Below are 21,441 nucleotides of genomic sequence, written 5' to 3'. Positions count from 1 at the left end.
CCCCCCCCCCCCCCCAGGCGCGCCGGTACCTTCTCGACATCCTCGATCTTCACCGGAGGCAGAGCGGAGTTTGAAACGGCACGTGACCTTGGCCGAAGGATCTCACGCCCGTGGTCCGTCACCATCGAGAAGATACCTTTCCACTTCCCCTCGGACGGCCACCTGAGTGAAGCGACCTTGACTGAGCACGGCGCGGGGTTCGCAGACGATCACCTAAGGCCCAGTGGTGCAGCCCCTCTCACGCGCGTGCTTGGACCCCACTTGGGTTAGCCAATACTTAAACCGCGGGCCTACCGCGCCGCGGACTATTCTTGCAGCATCGGCCGTTGGACCCGTAAGCTCACGTACGCCCTGATCGCACGCGCGTACACACGTGTGGTACACATCGGATACGCGCGGGATATCTATCGTCTGCACAACTTATTTTAATACTTGGTGTATACGACTTACGTGAACGCATATGCGATATCGCGGGGACATATGTAGCACTCCACACGCAAGTGTGCCTCCTGATCCCGCGAGAGAAGGACCGCGTGCACAGTGACGGGAGCCTCCCTTGAAGTCTTTGCAACCCTTCGTCTCCCGGAAGAAGGGGAATTTCCTCGTGATCGGTGTTCCCGAATCCCGTTGTGTTCACCTATCGATCAACGACAGCGTCCAGCATTGGACGCTGATATAGGGAAATACAGTGCGAAGAGTCAAGTGGACGGAATCTCGGATAGTTCGAATCTTTAATGGGTAGCTCGGTTTGATGCAGCGCCGCTGAATAACGCAGGGATCGGTGGTTTCGGTGACGACGTAGCTAGGAGCAGGAGTGGTGAAGTGCACAGTGCCGGCCTTTTTCTGATTTCGGTGGAGCGTGAGTGGAAGGTAAGCGTATTTCGAAAACTTTGGGGTGGAGAGCGGAACGTTTGACCGAGCGCAAATGGTCGCTGGAGAGTGACCCAAAATGAATTTCCACGGCGAGAAATCGGGCCGACTCCTTAAACGGATTCGCGTGTGCGAGCCGTAAAAACCTGCGCTGTGAAAAATCGCGTGTGCGCGAAACGAACTCATTTTAATCGTATCAACCCTTCAAGAAAGATTACGTTTTGGAGACAAAAGATGAGAACAGCTCATCAGAGTAATAATTGATGCAAGACTACTCTATATGTTTAAAGGAATGTACAGACAAATTTTTTTATTAGGAAGAAAATGTATATTTTTTCTTGTTTTGTTTTTTTTCAAGTGATGAAAATATTTTACCACTGTCCGTGTAGTGCAAGTTGATCCCTTTTGATTACCCACATATCAAAAACTTGAAGTAGTAAAGCAGTACGCTAGTGTTCTACAAAGGGTTCTACATACAAGGTTCAAGGTTAAAATCAACTTTCAATTGACATAGAAACTACAATGTTAGAAAAGTTACCTCTAAAATTTTTTTATAATGCAATACATAATTAAATAAAGGAGTCGCGATGTAGATAATTTGCATTTTTACATGTTAATTAAGCTTATTAATATACAAAAAAGCAGGTTTAAAGTCCACGACATTTTTAATCTTAGCCGCAATGTTTATACATACATACCTACATTCTTAAAATTTTATTAATAGCTTCCTGATTTTGAAATTATTTCTAATTTTTTTTTTTAGTTTTTTGCAATTAGAACTGTTTCTTTTTTTCAAAACACGTGTATATTAAAATTAAAAATTACGTGTAATATTAATTTATTAAAAGTTTATTGATACTTAGTCATTAATGCATATAATTAATATGTCTATTAATAATTTTAAAATTCTATATTTTTTTAGATATATTTATGTATGATATTGATTTGGAATAAGTTTATAACGCTATGAATTTCTAAATTCATAAAATTTTTTAAAAGAGTTTTAAAATTAAAAATCTGTACTTTTAGAAGATCGTATCGTTTGAATTACTATGAGTTTTATATACAGAATTTTTACTTAAAGAAAACTACGATCTGAACAAAATGAAAAATTTTTTTTTTATTTTGTGGACCCGTCACATGCACAAAAATACTTGAACTTTTTCGACTTTCTAACGCGAAAACTTAAAATTTTTCCTATAAAATTGTTTTTTAAAAATATTTCTAAAATTTTTTATTACTGTTATATTAAATAAAAGGATCATTCTGACTATTACTCATAACTTTGTTAAAAATCATCGTACCTCAATTTAAAAAAAAAACCGATTCTTACAGCTGAAATTTTGATCTATCATATAATATAATTACAAATTTTTTTTTTAAAGCTTGTAGATATGATATAAATAAAATAGGGTGACGAATTTTTGTTCTCCAACCGAATATATTATTATTACTTATGTTATTTCATGCGCAAAATAATTTATTTAATATGAAATCAAAATTATCTTATTAGTAAATGTCTATTAGCAAAAAATTTTCGCGAAAATAACTTGGCATTTATGTACTGTCTATATCGTGTCCTGCTTGGAACTATTATTAAGGTAGAATAAATAAATTTTTTTTCAATGAGACATACTTTAATAACATATTTTTATACTTAAATAAGATTTTTGAGAAAGTTACATTAGTATTTTGACCTTAATCTTCGAACTGTAACATTTATTACTCCGTTGAAAGTGAATTTTTGACTGCATATTGTGAAATTTTTAATTGTGTAATATTTATCGTATTGTATGTAATATATTTCGTATAGTGTGTGATATTTCGCAATAAGAAAAACGGGATCATAATTTGCAGAATATTTTTAACAATTTTTATAAAAAATTTTTACAAATATAAAAAAATTAAATATTGTTAAGCTTCTTGAGCAAGTGAATTAAATTTAATTAATTTGTCCGTAAAGTTATTAAATTTTTGTATATATTTTTAAATTAATTTTATATATGTATTGAAGACCCAAAGCTAGTAAACATTTTTTAATCTTAAAAGGTGTATTTTAAAAAATATAAAATAATTAAAGATTTTTAATGTGCAAATCGTAGTTTGTTAGTCTGTATAACATTCGGCTATATGTAAATATGAATTTTTGAGAGTTTATAAATAGCGATTTACTTGCATTATACAATCGAGACGTTTCGCCGCAAGGCACATCCGTACAATCGTTATAGAACTTTAGAAATATTGACATTACCTCAATTCAAATTAATTCTAATTCTATCGTTAACATCGACATGTATTTCGGTAGACTTAACTGAAAAGAGAGAGAGAGAGAGAAAGAGAGAGAGAAATTCTTAGATAGAAACTTCATACACTTGACAGAAATTAAATCGGCTACCTATGTATTCGTGCATTCAATTCGCATCAACTATCTTAGTATAACCCCCACGTATATGTTCAAGCACGTGAAATGCGTCACATTACACAACCGTTCGAAACATGCTGTAATATTCGGCACAAGGTCGCTGGACCGTTTTCGAGCCAGTTTCTTAACAAACATGGCGTGATTTCGTGTATCCGAGGAAAACGGATCCTGCTCTTTCAAAGCGACATCAAGAGCGCGTAAACATGCGTAGAATTAGAACTTACGAATAGTTCAGCCAATGTCTCCAAGCAAATGACTCCAAACTCGTGTAATTCTGAATTTGATTAGTTAGACTTGATACGAAAATATAAGAATAATATTGATATCGTTTTTGTACGTTTACGTAATTTTTATGATCTAAGTCCGAAGTGACATATGAAGTAATATCGGAAATACTAATAAAATAATACTGATACGAATCTTCAATTAACAGTACAATTATTCAGTTAAGAGTATAATTATCGTCCATACTGAATACCAATGAATGATACAGCATATTAGACTGCAGGAATCATTCATTAATATATACATGTAACGGTTAATAATTATACCATGAAATAGACGAAGAATAGTGGAACGGCGAAAGTTTAAAGATATAGCTAAACTAAAGTGTATGCCGATTTGATATTGACAGATTGAAATAGTCCGAGATTATCATTTTCCAATGTGTGACAATATGCATGCTATGTAACGAACGTCAACGTTACTTATTCTAACGGATATTGGCAAATTTCCGAGTTTTTTCTACTCAAAAACGGTGATAACGCAGTTTCCGTTTAAAATTAGGAACAATCGACTTAACTGCGACTACAAGAAAATCGCATAATGTAAATTGCTTTATACTAGCCGAAGACGCATAGTGAATATCAATTTGTTCCGCAAGAATCAGAACTTACTATTTTTACTTTTTTCCTTGTTTTTTTTTTTAAAGTTTCGTTAGAACGTTTCCTATGATTATAAATTCTTGAACTATTACTGTAATGTTTTATACCTCTTTAAGACAGATTATTCGTTTCTTTATAATTATTTTAAACTAATAAATTAAAACGTTTTTCATGTAAAATATTGTAATTACATATTCTTTCATTTGCTAATTCTTAAATAAAAAATCACGTACGTTAAAACATAGTTATTTTTTAAAATATTCAAGGCAAAAGACATTTATGACATATATCGTTACGATATATGTCATTTCTAAATCAAAGATTTGTCAAATGACGGATTGCCAATACACAGTAAAGACAGTAAGAAATAAAAATTACAACTTTATAATAACTTGCAATAAAATGTCACAACAAATTGATCAAGATTTATCTGAATATCTTTGATAAAAAGAATTTATCTTAGTTTACTGTCAATATGTACATTCTATCAGAAAATTAATAGTTTTCAGTTCTATAAAATCTTTAAGAGTTCAATATTAATATGAAAAAAAATTTTAAATAAGTACTTCAATACTTAAACGCGTGCTTTCTTTGAGCTCGTTAGTCATAATAGAATTCTTGAGATTTTTATTGCCTTGTTAGACCTAAGATGAAGAGACGATAAAGTAATTGTACTTAATTAAGTTCTTCAACATCGTTAGTTTCCACCAAGATTAATAATAATCGTCATGCAGAAAATGAAGAAAGAAGTACATTTCGCGTTTACACGAAAGATTAACGAATGATTTCATGTGTGTGACACAATACGTTTGTGCAAAGCTTCGAAGATATTTTACTCTAGTCAAGGCTAAGATCTCTCCGACTGCAGTGTGTCGAAAGAGTGGTAACGCACCGTTGCTTTTATCCAAATCGAGGACATTAAAACACTTGAGAATTGCAAATAATTACTTTCAAGTTAACGATAACGAGACTTTCTTGCGTTATCCTTCAAATATTATCTAAATTTCATATTCTTTGAGTATCAGTTGCCAATTAATGTTCAATTTATAGTTTATACGATACTGATATTCACGTATAATTTGATCTAAATGTATGCACAAAACCTGAAGTTAACGAAAATCAAATATGGTTTATCAGATTTATGTAAAAAGTCTTCCGCTTGAAGCCATATGCATATAAATTATTTTCTCGTGTTTGAAAATTTTAGTAATAATTATTTGTCGTTCTTATTTTCATTTACAGAACATTTCGTACCTTTCAAAATCTTATTTTTTATTATGCCACATTCCTCTAAATCATAAAATTGTTTTCTAACCAATTCTGCAAAAACACATCCTCTCCATAAATAAGCAAAGTTGCCCTATGAAAAATTTTAGTGTACAAACAGTTTTAGCCGAAAAACGTGCTTTCACGTCGGGCAAGAAGTTGGGAAATTTTTACGGTTTACTAATCGGCGCGTCGATTAGCACGTAAAACGTTAGAACGACGAATTAGAAAACTGCAGGGTATTTTATAATTAAATTCCCAAAAGTGCTATCGGCAAAGAAAGTAGAACTACGACAGCGACGTACAATAATTAGTTTTACAACGCAGTTGTTGAATGCACCTGGCTTCGTTTTGCGGTCGAAGACAAAACCGTCTGGTGCGATTAACTTTGATCATAAATTTCGGGAGAGAGAGACAGGTGCACGATATTATTTTGTTATCTACTTTCCTTATAAAAAGAGAAATGTGTGCTGCGATCGGAACGTCAAATTTTTTTGCGATTTCATTGAAGAGAAATGCCTAACATGGAAACTCGAGGAAGAATGTGGGGTATTATGTGGAGGATAAGATTACCCTTAGAGAAATTTAATACTGTAAATCGGTTAGTGATAAATTACTTATTTTGAAATAAAAAGCTTAATAGTGCTTTGTATTAAAACCACTGTTATTAATGCTTTAAAATAAATAAATGGTAAAGCGAGCATATAGGAGTCAAGCGCAGAAATTATTGCACAGATTTAATATATGAATATAAGTTTAATGGTAACGGGAGAAAACAACGATTACATGTTTTGAATCTTCCTTAGATTAGAAAAATTTTATAAAAATAAAAAAGTAAATATTAAAATTAAATATAAACACATCTCATACGTTAATGTTGCATATATCATAGATTATTTAATTACTCATAAATTAATTTCTAATTTATTTGCATTATATATCGTCATTTTACTAATGCTATTATAAATCCGCGCTTCCACCTAGCCGTTTCTAAATAAATGCCGTCGTTACTCTCGCTGGGTGGTGAAAACGGTTCTTAAAAGTTGATACACTTCGATCACGCAAGAACAGGCTAGTAGCACAGAGAAATTAGCGAATAATACCTCCGTCTTTTTTTGCTACATAAGAAAAAAGTTACACGATGACGTTTAACGAATAAACCCGTTTTGTGATATAGGATGCTCATTTCCGGAATGATAGTGGAGGAAAAGGTAATCGCCGAAGGCGAATCGCTAGTGAACGGCAGTGAGAGTCGTTGAGCAGAAACGTTAAGCTAGTACCATTAGACGAGTATTGAAGAAGAAGAAATGAAAACACTTGACAAAAGTATATCTATAAATCATATCTGAAGCAAAATCATCACAAAGCATACCATAATTTATCATAATTATGCACAATATGCAATAATGTGCAGTATTAATCAAAATGCTGCATTTTTTCTCTTTTACGGCAATTAATTAATTATAATAAGCGTAACAAACGACTCCATAAAGTTGTAAATTTCCTTCTGAAGAAGTGAAGCGCATTCTTTGAAAAGAAGAAAGTAGACAGAAAAAATAAAATAGTTTAATAAAAATCTCATCAGTATTCTATAAAAACTCTTTGGGATTATATTCCTCTTTTTTCAAAATTAGATGTACGTTAAAAATCAATATTAGAAAAATATTCAATGAGTTACAAAACAAGTTTTAAATACGGCACATTTTCTGATATTTGTCAAAAATAATAGAAAATGCGTGTTGCCACATAGAATTCGCTTTAAAGGTGATTATTAGTTGCAAATTAATTCTATTAGAAATTTATCTATAATAATATAAATATAATATAAAATATATATACATTGTATATATATTTTGTATATTATACAATATAAAAACAAAATATTTAATCTTTTTATTAAGACAAATCATACGTAAAAAGCATGAACATATATTACCGAACATATATTGGAACATATGTTCCAATAAGAATTATTTATTTTTTATATTCGTATGGAATAAGTTGTGGAATTTAAAGATTAATTTGTAAAGTACAGAATCTAAAGTAAAAAGATAAGAAAGTGGCATCGTGATAAAAATTCACTGACACGAAAACCATACAAGAATCACCGAAGGCGTATTACGCGTCACATTTAATAGCCAATGTAGCATTACCTACTTAGCACGCTCTTCTTCGACTCTCACCAATGGTAATTCAGAGATTCAGAGATTAAAGCAAAAATGTCTAAAACATGAGAATATAATATCTTACAAACGAGTATACAATATTCTATCATCGGCATAATATTATTATTATTATTAGTCTTTCTTATACCTCAAAAGGAAAGCTTTATCGTAAAGAAACAGCGATCATGTACCATAAATTGCAAATTGTAGATCATAGATAGTATCGTTCATCATGTTCCGTTCATGCGAGTCGAGATATTCCACTTGGAGCACAAATGCATTAAATTATTTTTCAATAATAGAGTGATACAGTAAAGAATAATATAACAAGAGTAATTAAAAGCGTGATTAAGAAGGATATATTATTTGTAAATGTAACAGCAAAAAGTAGACAAAATATCTAATTCTATTCAGTATCTGCTGAAAAATGAATCATATAGTTAATTAATTAGTTAATTATATGCATTTAAGTATATAACAGAGAGGTAGCCATACTGAACATAATTAGTAATAAACAATTAATCATATTTAAATTGTTTCAAAGCGCAAAAAAGATGAAACAGTTTTGTAAATAATTTTGTAAGTACAGCATTTAGCGACATTTGTTTGCTGAGCACTTACGAAAGTAAACAAAAAGATAGCGGAGAGATGATGAAACCAGTCCATGAAATGCTTGGCGAAAGGTAAAGTTGTCCTTTTGTCGCATCTATGTATATACCAACGTTACCTCCGATGGTTTTCAAGCCTGTTTTCTTGACACGATTCTAATCCGGTCAATATGCTGAATCTCTCGACCGCAATATTCCTTAATTTACTGTTCATGATTAGACGAATCATAAACATTGAATTCTTTCGCAAAAACTAACAATCTCACTAACCGACTACTTGTAGCAGGTACATTCGATCGACTAACATTTGTATTTGAACAGATAATGGAGTGCAATAAATTGATAAAAATTGCAATTTGAAATCTTTATAATACAGATTATATATTTAAGACATTTTTTTAGAAAAATATAGGTTGTGAAAAAATAATAGCTCTTTTAATTTCATCTTTAACACACAGAAAGGAAAGTGTTTGTGATTGCATGAAAAAATAATTATGGTTAGAAACTATATTTTAATAATACTGCCATAATGTTAACAATAACTATATTTATAGACTATCAATCAAAAAAATATAAATACAGTACAGTGTAAATATATTATACCTAGAAAATGGCAATAAATTTTATAGTTAAATTATAATAATTGCAACCATTTTTTTTCTCTTAATGTAGAATACATATTTGGTTAAAAATTTATCGCTTTTTCAGAATGATATGATCATGAAATCAACTAAATTAATAGTAAGTCTTGAATATTTTTAATCAAGATAAAATTCGAGGAAGAATTAAAATGGCCTGATAAAATTAGAAGCAAAACAATATTAACAATATGATTGATTTCATTACCATATCATTCTGTAAAAAAAATTATTTACTTTTAGCAAAATGTATATTCTATACTGAGATAAAAAAATAGTTACAAATAACATTCCTGACTCGGTACTTTAAAACAAGTCTCTTTCGAAGACGATTCGCGGTGCAAGTCCTGAAAGTAAAAACGTGCGTGCAAAAAGAGAAGTCACACTTGAGAGAGTACGAAATATGGACCGAGAGGAAAGAAAGGTCGAGGAAAATAAAAGGAAAGAGCCGCTTGTCTTTCAGTCATGACAACGGCCGCGAATGACGACGGTGAATATCTCGCATGCGACGTGATACACCACGAGAGGCCGATCGGTAATTAACCGGACGGCACGACCCACTTACCCACTAAACTCGAAGAGCCATCCATCGTGCGGATGTTACCTTCGTCATCATCATAGGAATTCTCTCCCATTGAGAGAGAACCCGCATGGTGAAGACGACACCGGCTACACGACGTTTCTCTCTTTCTCCTTGTCCCTCTTCTCGCCTTCACCTGATCTCAGCCTCCTTATCTCGCACTCTCGCAAGACTTTCTCTATATAGCAAGCACCGTTTGACTCTACAGATCCGTGCTCGGCATATCGCCGAGATAAAACCGCATGCGTCAAGATTCACATGCCACACATATCTCGTGTGAAACACGTGCCGCTATTAACCTTGTTGGTTATAATGATACATATTTCATCTCAACATCGGATTCTTAACATGAAAGATATTAACCGACATTCATAGTCGATTCTCATTTCAAGATCATCTTAATTTATGTCTTAAGATACTAATACGACTCTGTGAGCAGTTTCATAGCCCATTCTTATTTTAAAACCGTCTCAAGTAATGTCTTAAGATGTTAATGCGATTCTCTGGCCGGTATTCATAATCGGATCTTATATTTAAGACCGTCTTAAGTACAGTCTTAAAATGTCATTAATCAATCAGAGGGCCGCATTAGTGACTTAAGACATTACTTAAGATAAGAACCTTAAAATAAGAACCGATTATGAATACTGACCTGTAATTGGTTTATAACATCTTAAGATGATCTTAAATATAAAAATCTACTATGAATACTGACATATTATCTACTCTCTAAATTCTTGGAGTAGAATCTCACTTAAATCTAATTTTAAAAAAGAGTGGTTCAATTTTCAATCTTTAAGAGTGAAATTTCATTCTTCAGAGTCAGATTCACGCTCAAAGTTTTAAAGAATATTTTTAAATTAAAAATAGGGTAAGAGTATGTTTGTAAATTTCATTTTTCTGTTCTATAAAATAGATAATATTTATATTTTCGTAGTTAAAAATAATTTATTATTATTTGCGGTATTGTATAAGATTGTGATTAGATTATTTATTTATTTAAGCAATTTCGCAAATAATAAATAAATAATAAAACTTTTAGTTATTTTTTATTGTGCAGTTGAGTCATATAAAAAGTTGAAAGAACAGATTATGGTAATTTAAGAGGCGAACGTATATTAATAAGGTTTAGCACAAACGAATGCTAATATTGTATGAATAACTTCATTAAAAATTCTAAAACTAATCCTTAACGGAAGATCCACTTTCATTTAAGCAATGCATATTTATTAAGAAACTTATAGGTGCGAAACTCAACCCAGATTCTCGATAAACGATTGCGTTGCAATTATGTTTTATGTAATTCCGGTCTACAACATTGACATCACTTACATGCGGATATCAGTGTTTTAATAACGTTCATCTAGAGTGACATAAAATCCGCGTCGCGAGTTAAGGTTGAATACTTCAAGGTCTGCGTGTTGCGGAATATAAAGCAGGGTTTTCTCGCGAGAGCGAGCTGATGCGTTTCGATGCAATGCACATACAAGGCGCAACGCTGTGAAAAGTACAACCGTTGAAAAAAAAATAGAAAAGAAAGATCGACGCACCAAGTCGGCGGGAAAAGGCCGAAGGGCCACGCAACGACATTGGGCAACCTTCAGCTGTGTATTGCTGTTACTTCTCTTTTCGCAGTTCGCGGAACTGCAATATCGATTACGCAAACTGCAAACTCTCCGCTGGCCTTAAAATACCGGCCGCGGCGATGATCAAATCGCGGCTCGTTTAATTTTCCAGTCTACTTATTGCTTGCTCATCCCCCGTGTCTAAGGGGATTTGCAGTCGTATTTCGATGCTTCTATGCATCCGATAACTGCTATGATAAACCAATATATCATTTCTATCCGTATAATTCAGTATGATTGCGTTAGGTGCAGTTCATACCGATATTCATCAGAGAAGGATCTTGGAGCGATAGTCTGTGTTTTGCCGGAAATTTTAAGGTGATTTGATCGAGAATTTCCAATTGAGGCAGTAAGTCGGTTAAAAAATAAAAAAAGTCATAAAGATTCAACGATTCGATAATTTTTGATAAATATCACGCATAAAACAATTCTTTAAAATATTTTAGCAGTAGAAAGATTTTTTTATTACCTCTGTATAATTTAATATGATTGCACTAGGTGCAATTCACTCCAATTCATCAGAGGATAGAATTTCAGAACAATAGACTGTGTTTTAAATTACGTTGAAAATTTTTAAGTGATTTAATCGAGATTACTTCCAATCAAGACAACAAGATGGTCAAAAGATAAAAAGATAAAGATCTATCTTTTCGTTCATTCTTTAAACTTCTACTTTGGAGAACTTGGGTTCTCGAAACTTTAACTAACGATTTGGCAATTTTTGATAAATATTACGTATGACATGATTCTTTAAAAAGTTCTAGTAGCAGGAAGATATTATAGTTGCATCATGACGGAAATTATGAGTAATCTTATGTCAGAAATCATAAACATATCGTTGAGTCTTTTCTTTCACCCTTTCGTTTTCTCTGCAGGCATAATTCAAAACGTTCTTGTAAAAATGATAATAGATGTCTCGTCAAATTGTCATAATTACGTCACGAATACGGAAATCATGAGTGATCGAGTGTTACAAATTGCAAAGACGTTTACGCGGACTCTTCGTCACGATAAGTTGCCACCCGATGTGACGGTGACAAAAAAAGCAACCAGAAACGTTTTCGAGGGTGGTTACGTAGGGTTAAATCGGACTCGGAAGAGGAAACTAACTGGACGAAAATGATTTAGGCGATTACACGATTACCTCTTACGAGAACAAACCGTCTCTACCGCGATTACACGAATCAGTTGTTATGCACGAAAGTTCGTGCGACTCATCGCTAATAATCGTCAAACGTCGTCAGATCAACGAAAACGCAATCTAATCGTACAGCATAATGTGTACGGCGTGGTACGTAAGATTACGAAATTGATTTCTTTTCTGATAAACAGCGAGAAAGTGTCATTCATGAATTTAATGCTGTCCATCGGCGACACAAGTAATGCTGACAAAGCTCGATAAGTATGTTATGACGCGACAAAAAGAGACAGAGAGCGAGATGTGCAAAATCGTTGATGGGCGATATAACAAATTTGTCATCTGCATCATGACTGTCCCGCGATTACACGAGAAGCTTATCGAAAAAGATCAAATGTTCGCGAGTGATTACGTGTGTATATTTACGGTAAAACTCGCTAGATAATCTCCAACAAGTACTGCAGTTTATTCTTGTTAATCTCTCTTCGTGTCATCTTTCTTTTTGAGCATACAACGTAAACAAATTATAGATGCAATGAATGATTGCTGTTAGAGTTGAACAAGCACTTAGCGGTTAAATTGAAGAAAGATGTTTCCGTTAAAAGACGTGTGGAAGTAAATGAAAGTAAATGAAAATAAGATATGTATTAAAAAATAATTTAATTCAATATATATGTAAAGCAAAAAATTCATACATATTTATAAATACATATAAATTACATATTTATTATGTTTCATGAATAATATTGTTTTCTATTTCGCTGGCAATTATGTGGTTAAACTGTTGCCGTTGTGAATTTCTCTTTTTTGCTAGAGATGTTTAGAGACGATTTTCTAATATATTATAATTTATAAATAACAACAATTGTCAATAGTAAAATTATTATAGGCTCCTCAAGATTATAACAAAATAATGAACAAATATATGGGGAGGTAAAAGTCCGCGCAGTAATCAGTGCGCAAATTTAATGATACAATAATTAGTTCATTACATAAAATAATAATTTATTGATTCGTGACAATGTGTCCGGATGCGTTTTGACTTAATTCAAGTCATTATCAACGGATTTATTTGATTATATATGGTGCTCTAAGAATGCAACAGTCACAATACCAACCATTCATCTTATCAAAAAGATTCCTGCGTCCTAGTGGTTTTCTGACAAAAATTGTGTCGATTATAAAATTGATTCTTCAACCAGCACGTTTCTATATAATCCATTCTTACACATTAAAGCAGGTAGGTTTTAGAACGTATGTAGCAATTTGTAGCGTAATATATAATTGAAAAATATAGTACTGAGAAATTCTGAAATTTAAGAGTTAATCCATTGACACCCATTAATCTATGTCGAGCATTAAAATCGTATCGTTCGACAGCTTCAATCCAAAGAAACTGTCGAGAAATCATTAGAAATCAACGGTCAGGTTCTGCGCTAAATTGCATGTGTCATTAGCTTTATTACTGAACAACGATGATGCGTGAGATTTAGCACAGAACAGAATCACATCTGTTCGATTTATCTCAACGCAGCGACACACGTATCTGATTAATGCCTGACGCGTGTACACTTTATTTAAAATTAATCTATTTAATATTGGCGTTATAAAAATAGAATTGATTTATTTAATATTATATTTATCTGCAATTATTCATTAACGTATTTTTAAGCTGTCGATTTCTTTACAAAACATAATTCATAATGTGCTGAGTTAGAACCAAAATTTGTAGTGCTACAAATTTTTAAATTCAAGTTGTAATGTTGTTAAAAATAAATAAAATTTAAATTTAAAAAAGGGTTTTTAACCTTAGTCTCTACTTTCGAAAAATTATTGTGTCCTTTGAGTTTCTATAAGTTTGATAATTTTTCTATATAGTCGACAAACTGAACAAAATGAGAAATTTTCTTCTCAGTCTGTAAACCCGTCACATGCCCAAAAAAATTACAAAAATTTTCGATTTTCCAACGTGAAAATTCAAAGTTTTTATTTTTTTTAAATGTTGCTAAGATTTTTTATTACTGAGTTATCAGGAATTAAATAATAAAAAGAAGCATTTTGACTTTAATTACTCATAATTTCATTAAAAATCATCATATCGCAAAAGGCAGATTCTCGAAGTTGAAACTTTGCTTTGTCGAATGTTATAACCGCCAAATTTTTTTTTTAAACATGTAGATACAAAGTAGCGCTACGAACTTTTGTTCCAATACCCAATACTAAATTCTGCGTTAAATGGATTAGATATATCGGGATTTGTTAAAACGTACAATTGTTTGTATCAATAGAGATTGCTTCTTTTTCAAGAATGTAGGCTGAGGTAAGCGAAGATTCATGATACATTAATTTCACACATCACGTTCAGCATCGTTGCATATGCGAATCTCTGACATCGTTGTGTTCGCTCGGAAGAAGCGAAAACGGTGATTTATTAGGTCGTATAGAAAACGAGGCGAAAAAGGAAAATGCGGAGAGGTGATGGAAGGAGAAGGACGAAAGCGCAAGGGAAGGAGGAGACCGGTTCACATCCGTGCGTAAAGTCGCAGCGAAAGCACGGTATAACAACGATGACTTTGCGATAACGCCGGGATTCTTAAATGATGTTCGCCACGAGCTTCCTGACCTATTGCGTTCATGTCGAAGTCTTTGATCGACGATTAGAATGACATGTAATATACGTGTATTCCGCGTGCGTAAACGTGAGCGGAAAGAGTTATCCGGGAGTCCCATCCGCACGATTGTAGGATTGCTGTAATCTTTGACTCTCTCAACACACACTCTCACACATACGAATCTCTGATAAAATATATTAGATATAAATAAGTAATCCACTATTTTTATATATAATTCAATATTTATTTCAACTCCCGACCGATGTAATATTTTTCGCAATAAATTTATTTTTCAGTGCATTAACATCTTTCTAATAGGGTGGCAGATTGAGAATCAAATTATTAAATGCTTATTAATTTAATTTGTGATATCTTTTTTTTTTATTACAGTAGTTTAATTGCGTTTATAAATCCGACAAATATATCATTTCGGTGCGCAATTCAAATGACTACATATTTAGTATATAAATTCACATAGAAATGATTTAAAAGCATCTAAGATTCACCTTCGACTGTAATAGGCATTAAACTCTTACTTGTTGTGTATTCACATATACGGTCTTAATACATCATTTATCAATATTTATTGCCGAAACATACCGACATCATCATGAAAATAATATATATCTCTAATATTTTTCAATATTTTTTTCACCTTTCAGAGTTATAAATTTCGACTTGACAGAAGACTGTCTTTACTTGTGATGAATTCATAAAAACTATTTTCTTATTCCTTTTCTGACATTTTTTCTAAATTTTTTTGTCAAACATAGCATGTTGCATCGGCCGGAATAAATAATAGTTTGAAGGCATTACATCCTTTGAGTACGCTGGGTGTGGTAAAATATCTTAGCCATGTTGCAATAGTATCTTTGATCAATTTCGTCACAAGAAACCGAGCAATGCTCATTTCGGTCTCATAAGGCAAAATTAGTCTCAATTGGTATTCACGTAGCACCTTCAATTTATCATTTGTTCCGGTCCATGTAACATATGTTTTGTCTAACAAAAAATTTAAAAATGCTGAAAAAATAAAAAGTGGCATGATGAATTCGTTGCATAAATGAGTGCGGAAAAATGCTATTCAGTCAAAGCAAATCTTCGTGCCTAATAATACTTTTTGGGAATTAATACAATTTTCAATTCATGTCAATTGTGCGCTAATTATTTGTCGGTATCGAAACATACTGTCCTAGACTAAAGCTGGAGTTACATCATAAATTAAATTGACAAGCGATGACAATCAATAATATTAAATTGAGCAACTTAATATTATTGATGCTAACGAGCATCTTTAAAACTCTGTAAATCATTTATTGCGAAAAATATTACCTCATCCGGAATTCAAATCTGCATCTCTCGAATTCCGTGCTGGCATCTAGGAATTCATTACAAGTAAAAACTAGTCTTTCATATCAAATGAGAATCTTTTATACATAATACATGAAAAAGAAGAAAACAGAAGACGATTAATTTCTGAGAAAAAACTTTTTTGTTAATTAAACATTAATTTTCCAATTGTTTATCTGTTTTACAGCACGAACAGCTTAAAAATCAACAGAATTTTTTCTCAAAATCTTTTAATAACATATATATATTTTTATTTTATTATATAGATTACTTTACTGTATGATCTCCCCTGCAACGATACAAAAATTTTCATTTACAAAATGAATTTTTTTAAAAGTAATATACACTCACATGCGCGTAACTTTTTTTATCAAAAATAATCGTAAATTAAGAGATCTTATCCGAACAAGAAATTAATTCGTGTCCGAATCGAGTTTGACTAAACAATCTGTTTGAATGTAGGTCATTAGGGCTAAGTTACAACTGGCAATAAACCGGATTAAACTAAATATTTGCCTTGATTTACACATGCTTAGAAATTCCATGAAGCTTTAGGATAATAACTCTTTCACTACTAAATGAAATGTGGTTTCTACACTCATTAATTCTTCATCAAGTTATAAAGAACGATCGTATCTCCTCGGTTACGTATGGCGCTTAGCTGATACCAGAAAAATGTAAAAAAACCTCCTGAAGAATTACCTTTATAATGTATGTTAACGATATTCAAAAATATATAAAAAATATATACTATGTATTCATTCTCTCTCTACATAACTACAAAAAAATTAAACATTTCCTTTGCACTTAATTTGATAAATAAATATTTTGAGTACATTATCCATTCTTCATGCATTATATGTATAAAAATATTCTAAAATTAATAAAAATCTAAAAGTAACGCACTAATATTTACAAAGTGTTTTTAGAAACATCTGCTTTAGATTCAAAATATTTTAATTCCCGAGAGAGAGAGAGAGAGAGATTTGATTAAATCTTATAATTATAATTATATATCATAATTACATTTTTAATAATATTGATTTGCATTTTTAGAGATGGCGTCGGCGGCAGCAGAATTAGTAGCAGAGAGAGAGCCGGAGCTGAGGATCGAGATGACAGATTCAAATAGGACATTCGGAGGTGCCCAGGGTCTAGTCAGAATGGCTCTGGATCAGTACACGGAAATTCTCACGACAGTTTCCGACCCACGTGTTAGTGACTGGCCGCTAATGGATTCGCCCGTACCGACAATCCTTATCGTCCTCCTTTATTTGTACGGCGTTGTCATATTCGGCCCGCGTATGATGGCCAACAGAAAGCCATATAAACTCAGAGGAGTCCTGGTAGCATATAACGCGTTTCAAGTTGTCTTCTCACTAGGAATGATGTACGAGGTAAACATTTTTTTATTATTTTCAAAAAAATAAGACAGTCTTATCATCGATATATTATAAAAGTGCATAATTTGGAAAAATATTCGCTTGGAAGGTCTGTGCAAATTCTCAAAATTCAAATAAAAAAATTTGTTAGATAAAAATATTTTTAATCTGTAATATATGCACCATTTTACATCCACAATGTTTTTCTATTTTGTAAATATTTTCATAATTCTTCTCATACAGAAATTCGAGTTTTTGAACAACAAGGGTTTTTAAAAATCATTTACACTGTTAAATGTGTTTAAAATATCTTTGCAAAACAAACATTTAATAATAAAAAATTTTTCAATTTTAAACGTTTTAGTGTTTTTAATCCAAACGCACAGTGTTTTGTTTATTGAAAAAGTTTAAAATTAAAACATTTTTTTTAAAACGGAGACAAGAATACAATTTTTTAATATTTTAAAATTAAACATTTTCTTTTTGAATGTACTGAAAAATTCGCACAAAATTTCAGACAACTCAATACAACGCCTTTCCAAAATATTCACTGGTATAGACTAACGTAATATATCTAATTAATCCTTTAATAAATCAAGACTCCTTACAAATCTAATTAAATACAGTAAGGAAAATTGATCTAATTCGAAATCGTTATATTATGAAACAAAATATAATAGAGGAGTTGAAAGAGATATAATCGATAGGCAAACAAGTATCAAGAATCAGGAAAGTAGATGAAGAAGCGCACAGGTTAGAAATCCTATAATTTACGGAATCATGCAATCCATGGACGGGTAAACAATGCTCGTAGAAAATGCAAGAGAAATGGAAGGAATAAGAGAGAAAGGAAAAGAATGAGAGCATTATATGAAGGAGAGAGAAAGAAAGAGCCTCGAGACAACCTTCCACGTCACCCTTGACTTTCGCGTTTTCTTATAGCCATCATTAAGTTCTCGTTATAGCGTGTATGACGTGCAAAGTTCACGAGTGCCAACGATCCGGCGGGATCTAAGGACTCAGCTGAAACAGTTGGAAGCCGGTTAAACAACTCACTCGTTATATATATATATAGGTCACGATGTAAGTATGCCGCCGGTATGTACGTATTCGAAATCGAAAATGATGGGATGGCTAATCGCAGGGAGGATTATGAACTATCAAAATGAACAGCCACGTATAATCCTCGTTCGCCGAACCTATACGACTAACAAAGTGTGACGGTGAAAGGAGATGTGATGAATAGAATCGTATAATCATTGACAAAGATCCAAGAAGAGACTTCGACCTAGAACTTCATTGGTTGCACTAAAAGAAAAAAATGGTTGCAATTATCATAATTTACAGTCCATTTTTTCGGTACCAATCCTGTGCCAACTATATATTTTTAGTAGAGCGATAAATATAAATATTATTTTTAATATTACAGCAGTAGTAATTATTATTAATATTATAACAGTAACTATAAAAATGGAACTCTTAATCATAATTTACCATGTAATTATATTCACTAATACCAAATATTTTTCTCTCAGCGTATATCGCGCCGAATCAATGCATTTAGCTTAAATGGTACCAGATATAATACAGTTTTCATATCACTCTTACTTCAAAAGTGACACAACAAATTAATAGCGAATTCGATCAAATGCACTCAATGTTCACTGGTCGTCGTACACAGATTGACATAAAAATGTGTGTTTAATATAAGCAGAAATAAGCTTTGTAAAGTTAGCAGGACCAAATCAGCAGAATCAAATCGGACCTATCAGAATTTTTAGTACGCTGAGAAAAATTTCCAGATTTTATTCGTTTAAAATGTAACTAACGGATATTTCCGATAGATTTTGATCGTATTTATAGGACTGTCCGATGAAATTTTAGGACTATCAGATAAAATTAAGAAAATTTTATCATTTGTTGAATATTTTATCATTTGTTGAATATTTTATTATTTGAAATATTTCCATTTCACTTTTACATTTAAATTAAATACGTAAAACGGCTATAATACGCACTCTTGCGCATTAATTTGTTCAATCAGATTTGCTATAAGTTTTATAGAAAAAAAAAGAACAATTTTTTTTTCAATTTGATAGAAAATTATTGATTAATCAAATAATATTGACAAAAAGAATATATTTCTAACATGATCAAACGTCATTTTTATTTTACGATCCTTATAAAAGCTCACCTCGTTCTAGTTATGATGATTTTCTATAAAGTTAAATTAGTTCATTTTTAATGATTAATTTTTATTTAATATCGTCAAATTATTTCTATTTTCCTTTTTTGTATTAGATATACAGTACATTGTATTATAGATATACTGTACAAAATATTGAAAGTACATAAATATAATACAAATAATCCTAATGATATAATTAATATCAAGATAACTTTTCACTAATTGAAAACAAGCATAGGAAATTAATAAATTAACACCTTCTACTTTTAGTACAAGATACTATCAGCAGCTGTAGTATAAACTCAGTCATGGTAACAGCTAAAAAATCACGTTTTTGAGTTGTATCACATTTTTGAAATAAGAAAGTAATATGTCTTATAATTATAAAAGTTTTATAAGTCTTAATTAGTTACCACATAGATCATTATACATATTAGATATATAATGAGCAAGTTTTCTTATCTTATCTTGTGCTACACTGTAACTCTTATGCAAATTGCTAAGAAGTCAAAAGTCACACTTGATCTATAATCATAGGGAAATTCATAACGTCATGAATATAAATCAAAATAAACATACATATTATAAATACGATAAATACAACGAAATAAAATTATAAATTTTATACAACTAATTTTCAACTACTTCCAAGTTACAAATAAAGTGTGAATGAACTACAACAAAAAAATGAAATAATTTAAAGTTTATTGTCTCGATCATTGACTTTCTTATTTTAACACGCATTTGTGTGGAACAAATTACATGGAGATTCATATTGTGATTAATTATTTTCAATTACTTTATATTAAATTTAATTAATAATAATCCATAATTAGACCTTTAATTGTATATTATAATTAATTAGTAATTCAGATCCACTGCGAATCGTAGATTTTAAATTGATAGTTATGGTTGATAGGCGGTGAAATTTAATTAGATATATTCCCGTTCACTGACGAAATACCTGCAATGTCTCCATAAGAACGCGATTACTATAAAAAGCAGTAATCTTGCAAAGCCAATATTACAAAAAGTATCGAATAAAAGAATATTCAAGGATTGAAGTACAGACTTGTTACAAATTTTTCAAGTTTTGACTGAATCAATTCTTCAAGTGATATAATTAATTTAGATGGGCAAAAACAAAGCGTCGATTAAATTCGAATAACATTCAATCAATTAAATATTTAGAAATCACAAAATTTGAATGCTACTAAATTTTCTCTTAATCGTTTCGAAAACGGTTCTTTTTTTTTATTTAAAATTTTACTCTTTGTCATATAAACTATAATAAAAATAACAGCATTAAGTTTGTCATAATTTTGATCTTAATCGACTTTCCAATGGAGGACTTACGACATAATTATATAATTCCAAACATGGGATCTCTGCTTTTCCGTCGATAGCCTTGACCTACTTGTCCAATATGTCTAGACTTATTGTAAACAGAGATACATATTATTCTTTATTTTATACAAAAAGGTTATCAGAAGGTGAGATTTGCTCCATAATTAAAATACTAATGTCTAATTAGAATATTAAAGTCACAGTGAGTTATTTTCCACTTGCTAATGATCGATTGTTTTGAGTTTTTTAACCGACTTAATTACATCCTGTTATTGAATCTTATTCAATAAATTGTATTTTTCTATTCCATTATTTTGCGAATTTCATGTATCGATATAACACAATTTTTTCTATTTATACAGGGTG

General features: G+C 31.6%; 2 protein-coding genes across 2 annotated transcripts in view; one reads left to right on the top strand and one right to left on the bottom strand.

The window, feature by feature from the left end:
* The window catches only part of sit (stuck in traffic), a 74,806-nt gene that overhangs the window by 43,514 nt on the left and 9,851 nt on the right, over window positions 1-21,441 (bottom strand). The gene's annotated exons all lie outside the window — the stretch shown is intronic.
* Window positions 327-21,441, top strand: part of LOC108758419 (elongation of very long chain fatty acids protein AAEL008004) — a 32,183-nt gene continuing 11,068 nt past the window's right edge. The window contains exons 1-2 of the mRNA XM_018503395.1: window positions 327-870; window positions 17,215-17,555. Coding sequence (XP_018358897.1) covers window positions 17,217-17,555 — 339 coding nt within the window. The 5' untranslated portion in view covers window positions 327-870; window positions 17,215-17,216. The remainder of the gene's footprint in view (window positions 871-17,214; window positions 17,556-21,441) is intronic.

Source organism: Trachymyrmex cornetzi, unplaced genomic scaffold, assembly GCF_001594075.2.
Source record: "Trachymyrmex cornetzi isolate Tcor2-1 unplaced genomic scaffold, Tcor1.1 scaffold156, whole genome shotgun sequence".
Lineage (NCBI taxonomy): Eukaryota > Metazoa > Arthropoda > Insecta > Hymenoptera > Formicidae > Trachymyrmex > Trachymyrmex cornetzi.
The sequence above is the reverse complement of the archived record's forward strand: the minus strand, read 5'-3'. Positions and strand labels throughout refer to the sequence as shown.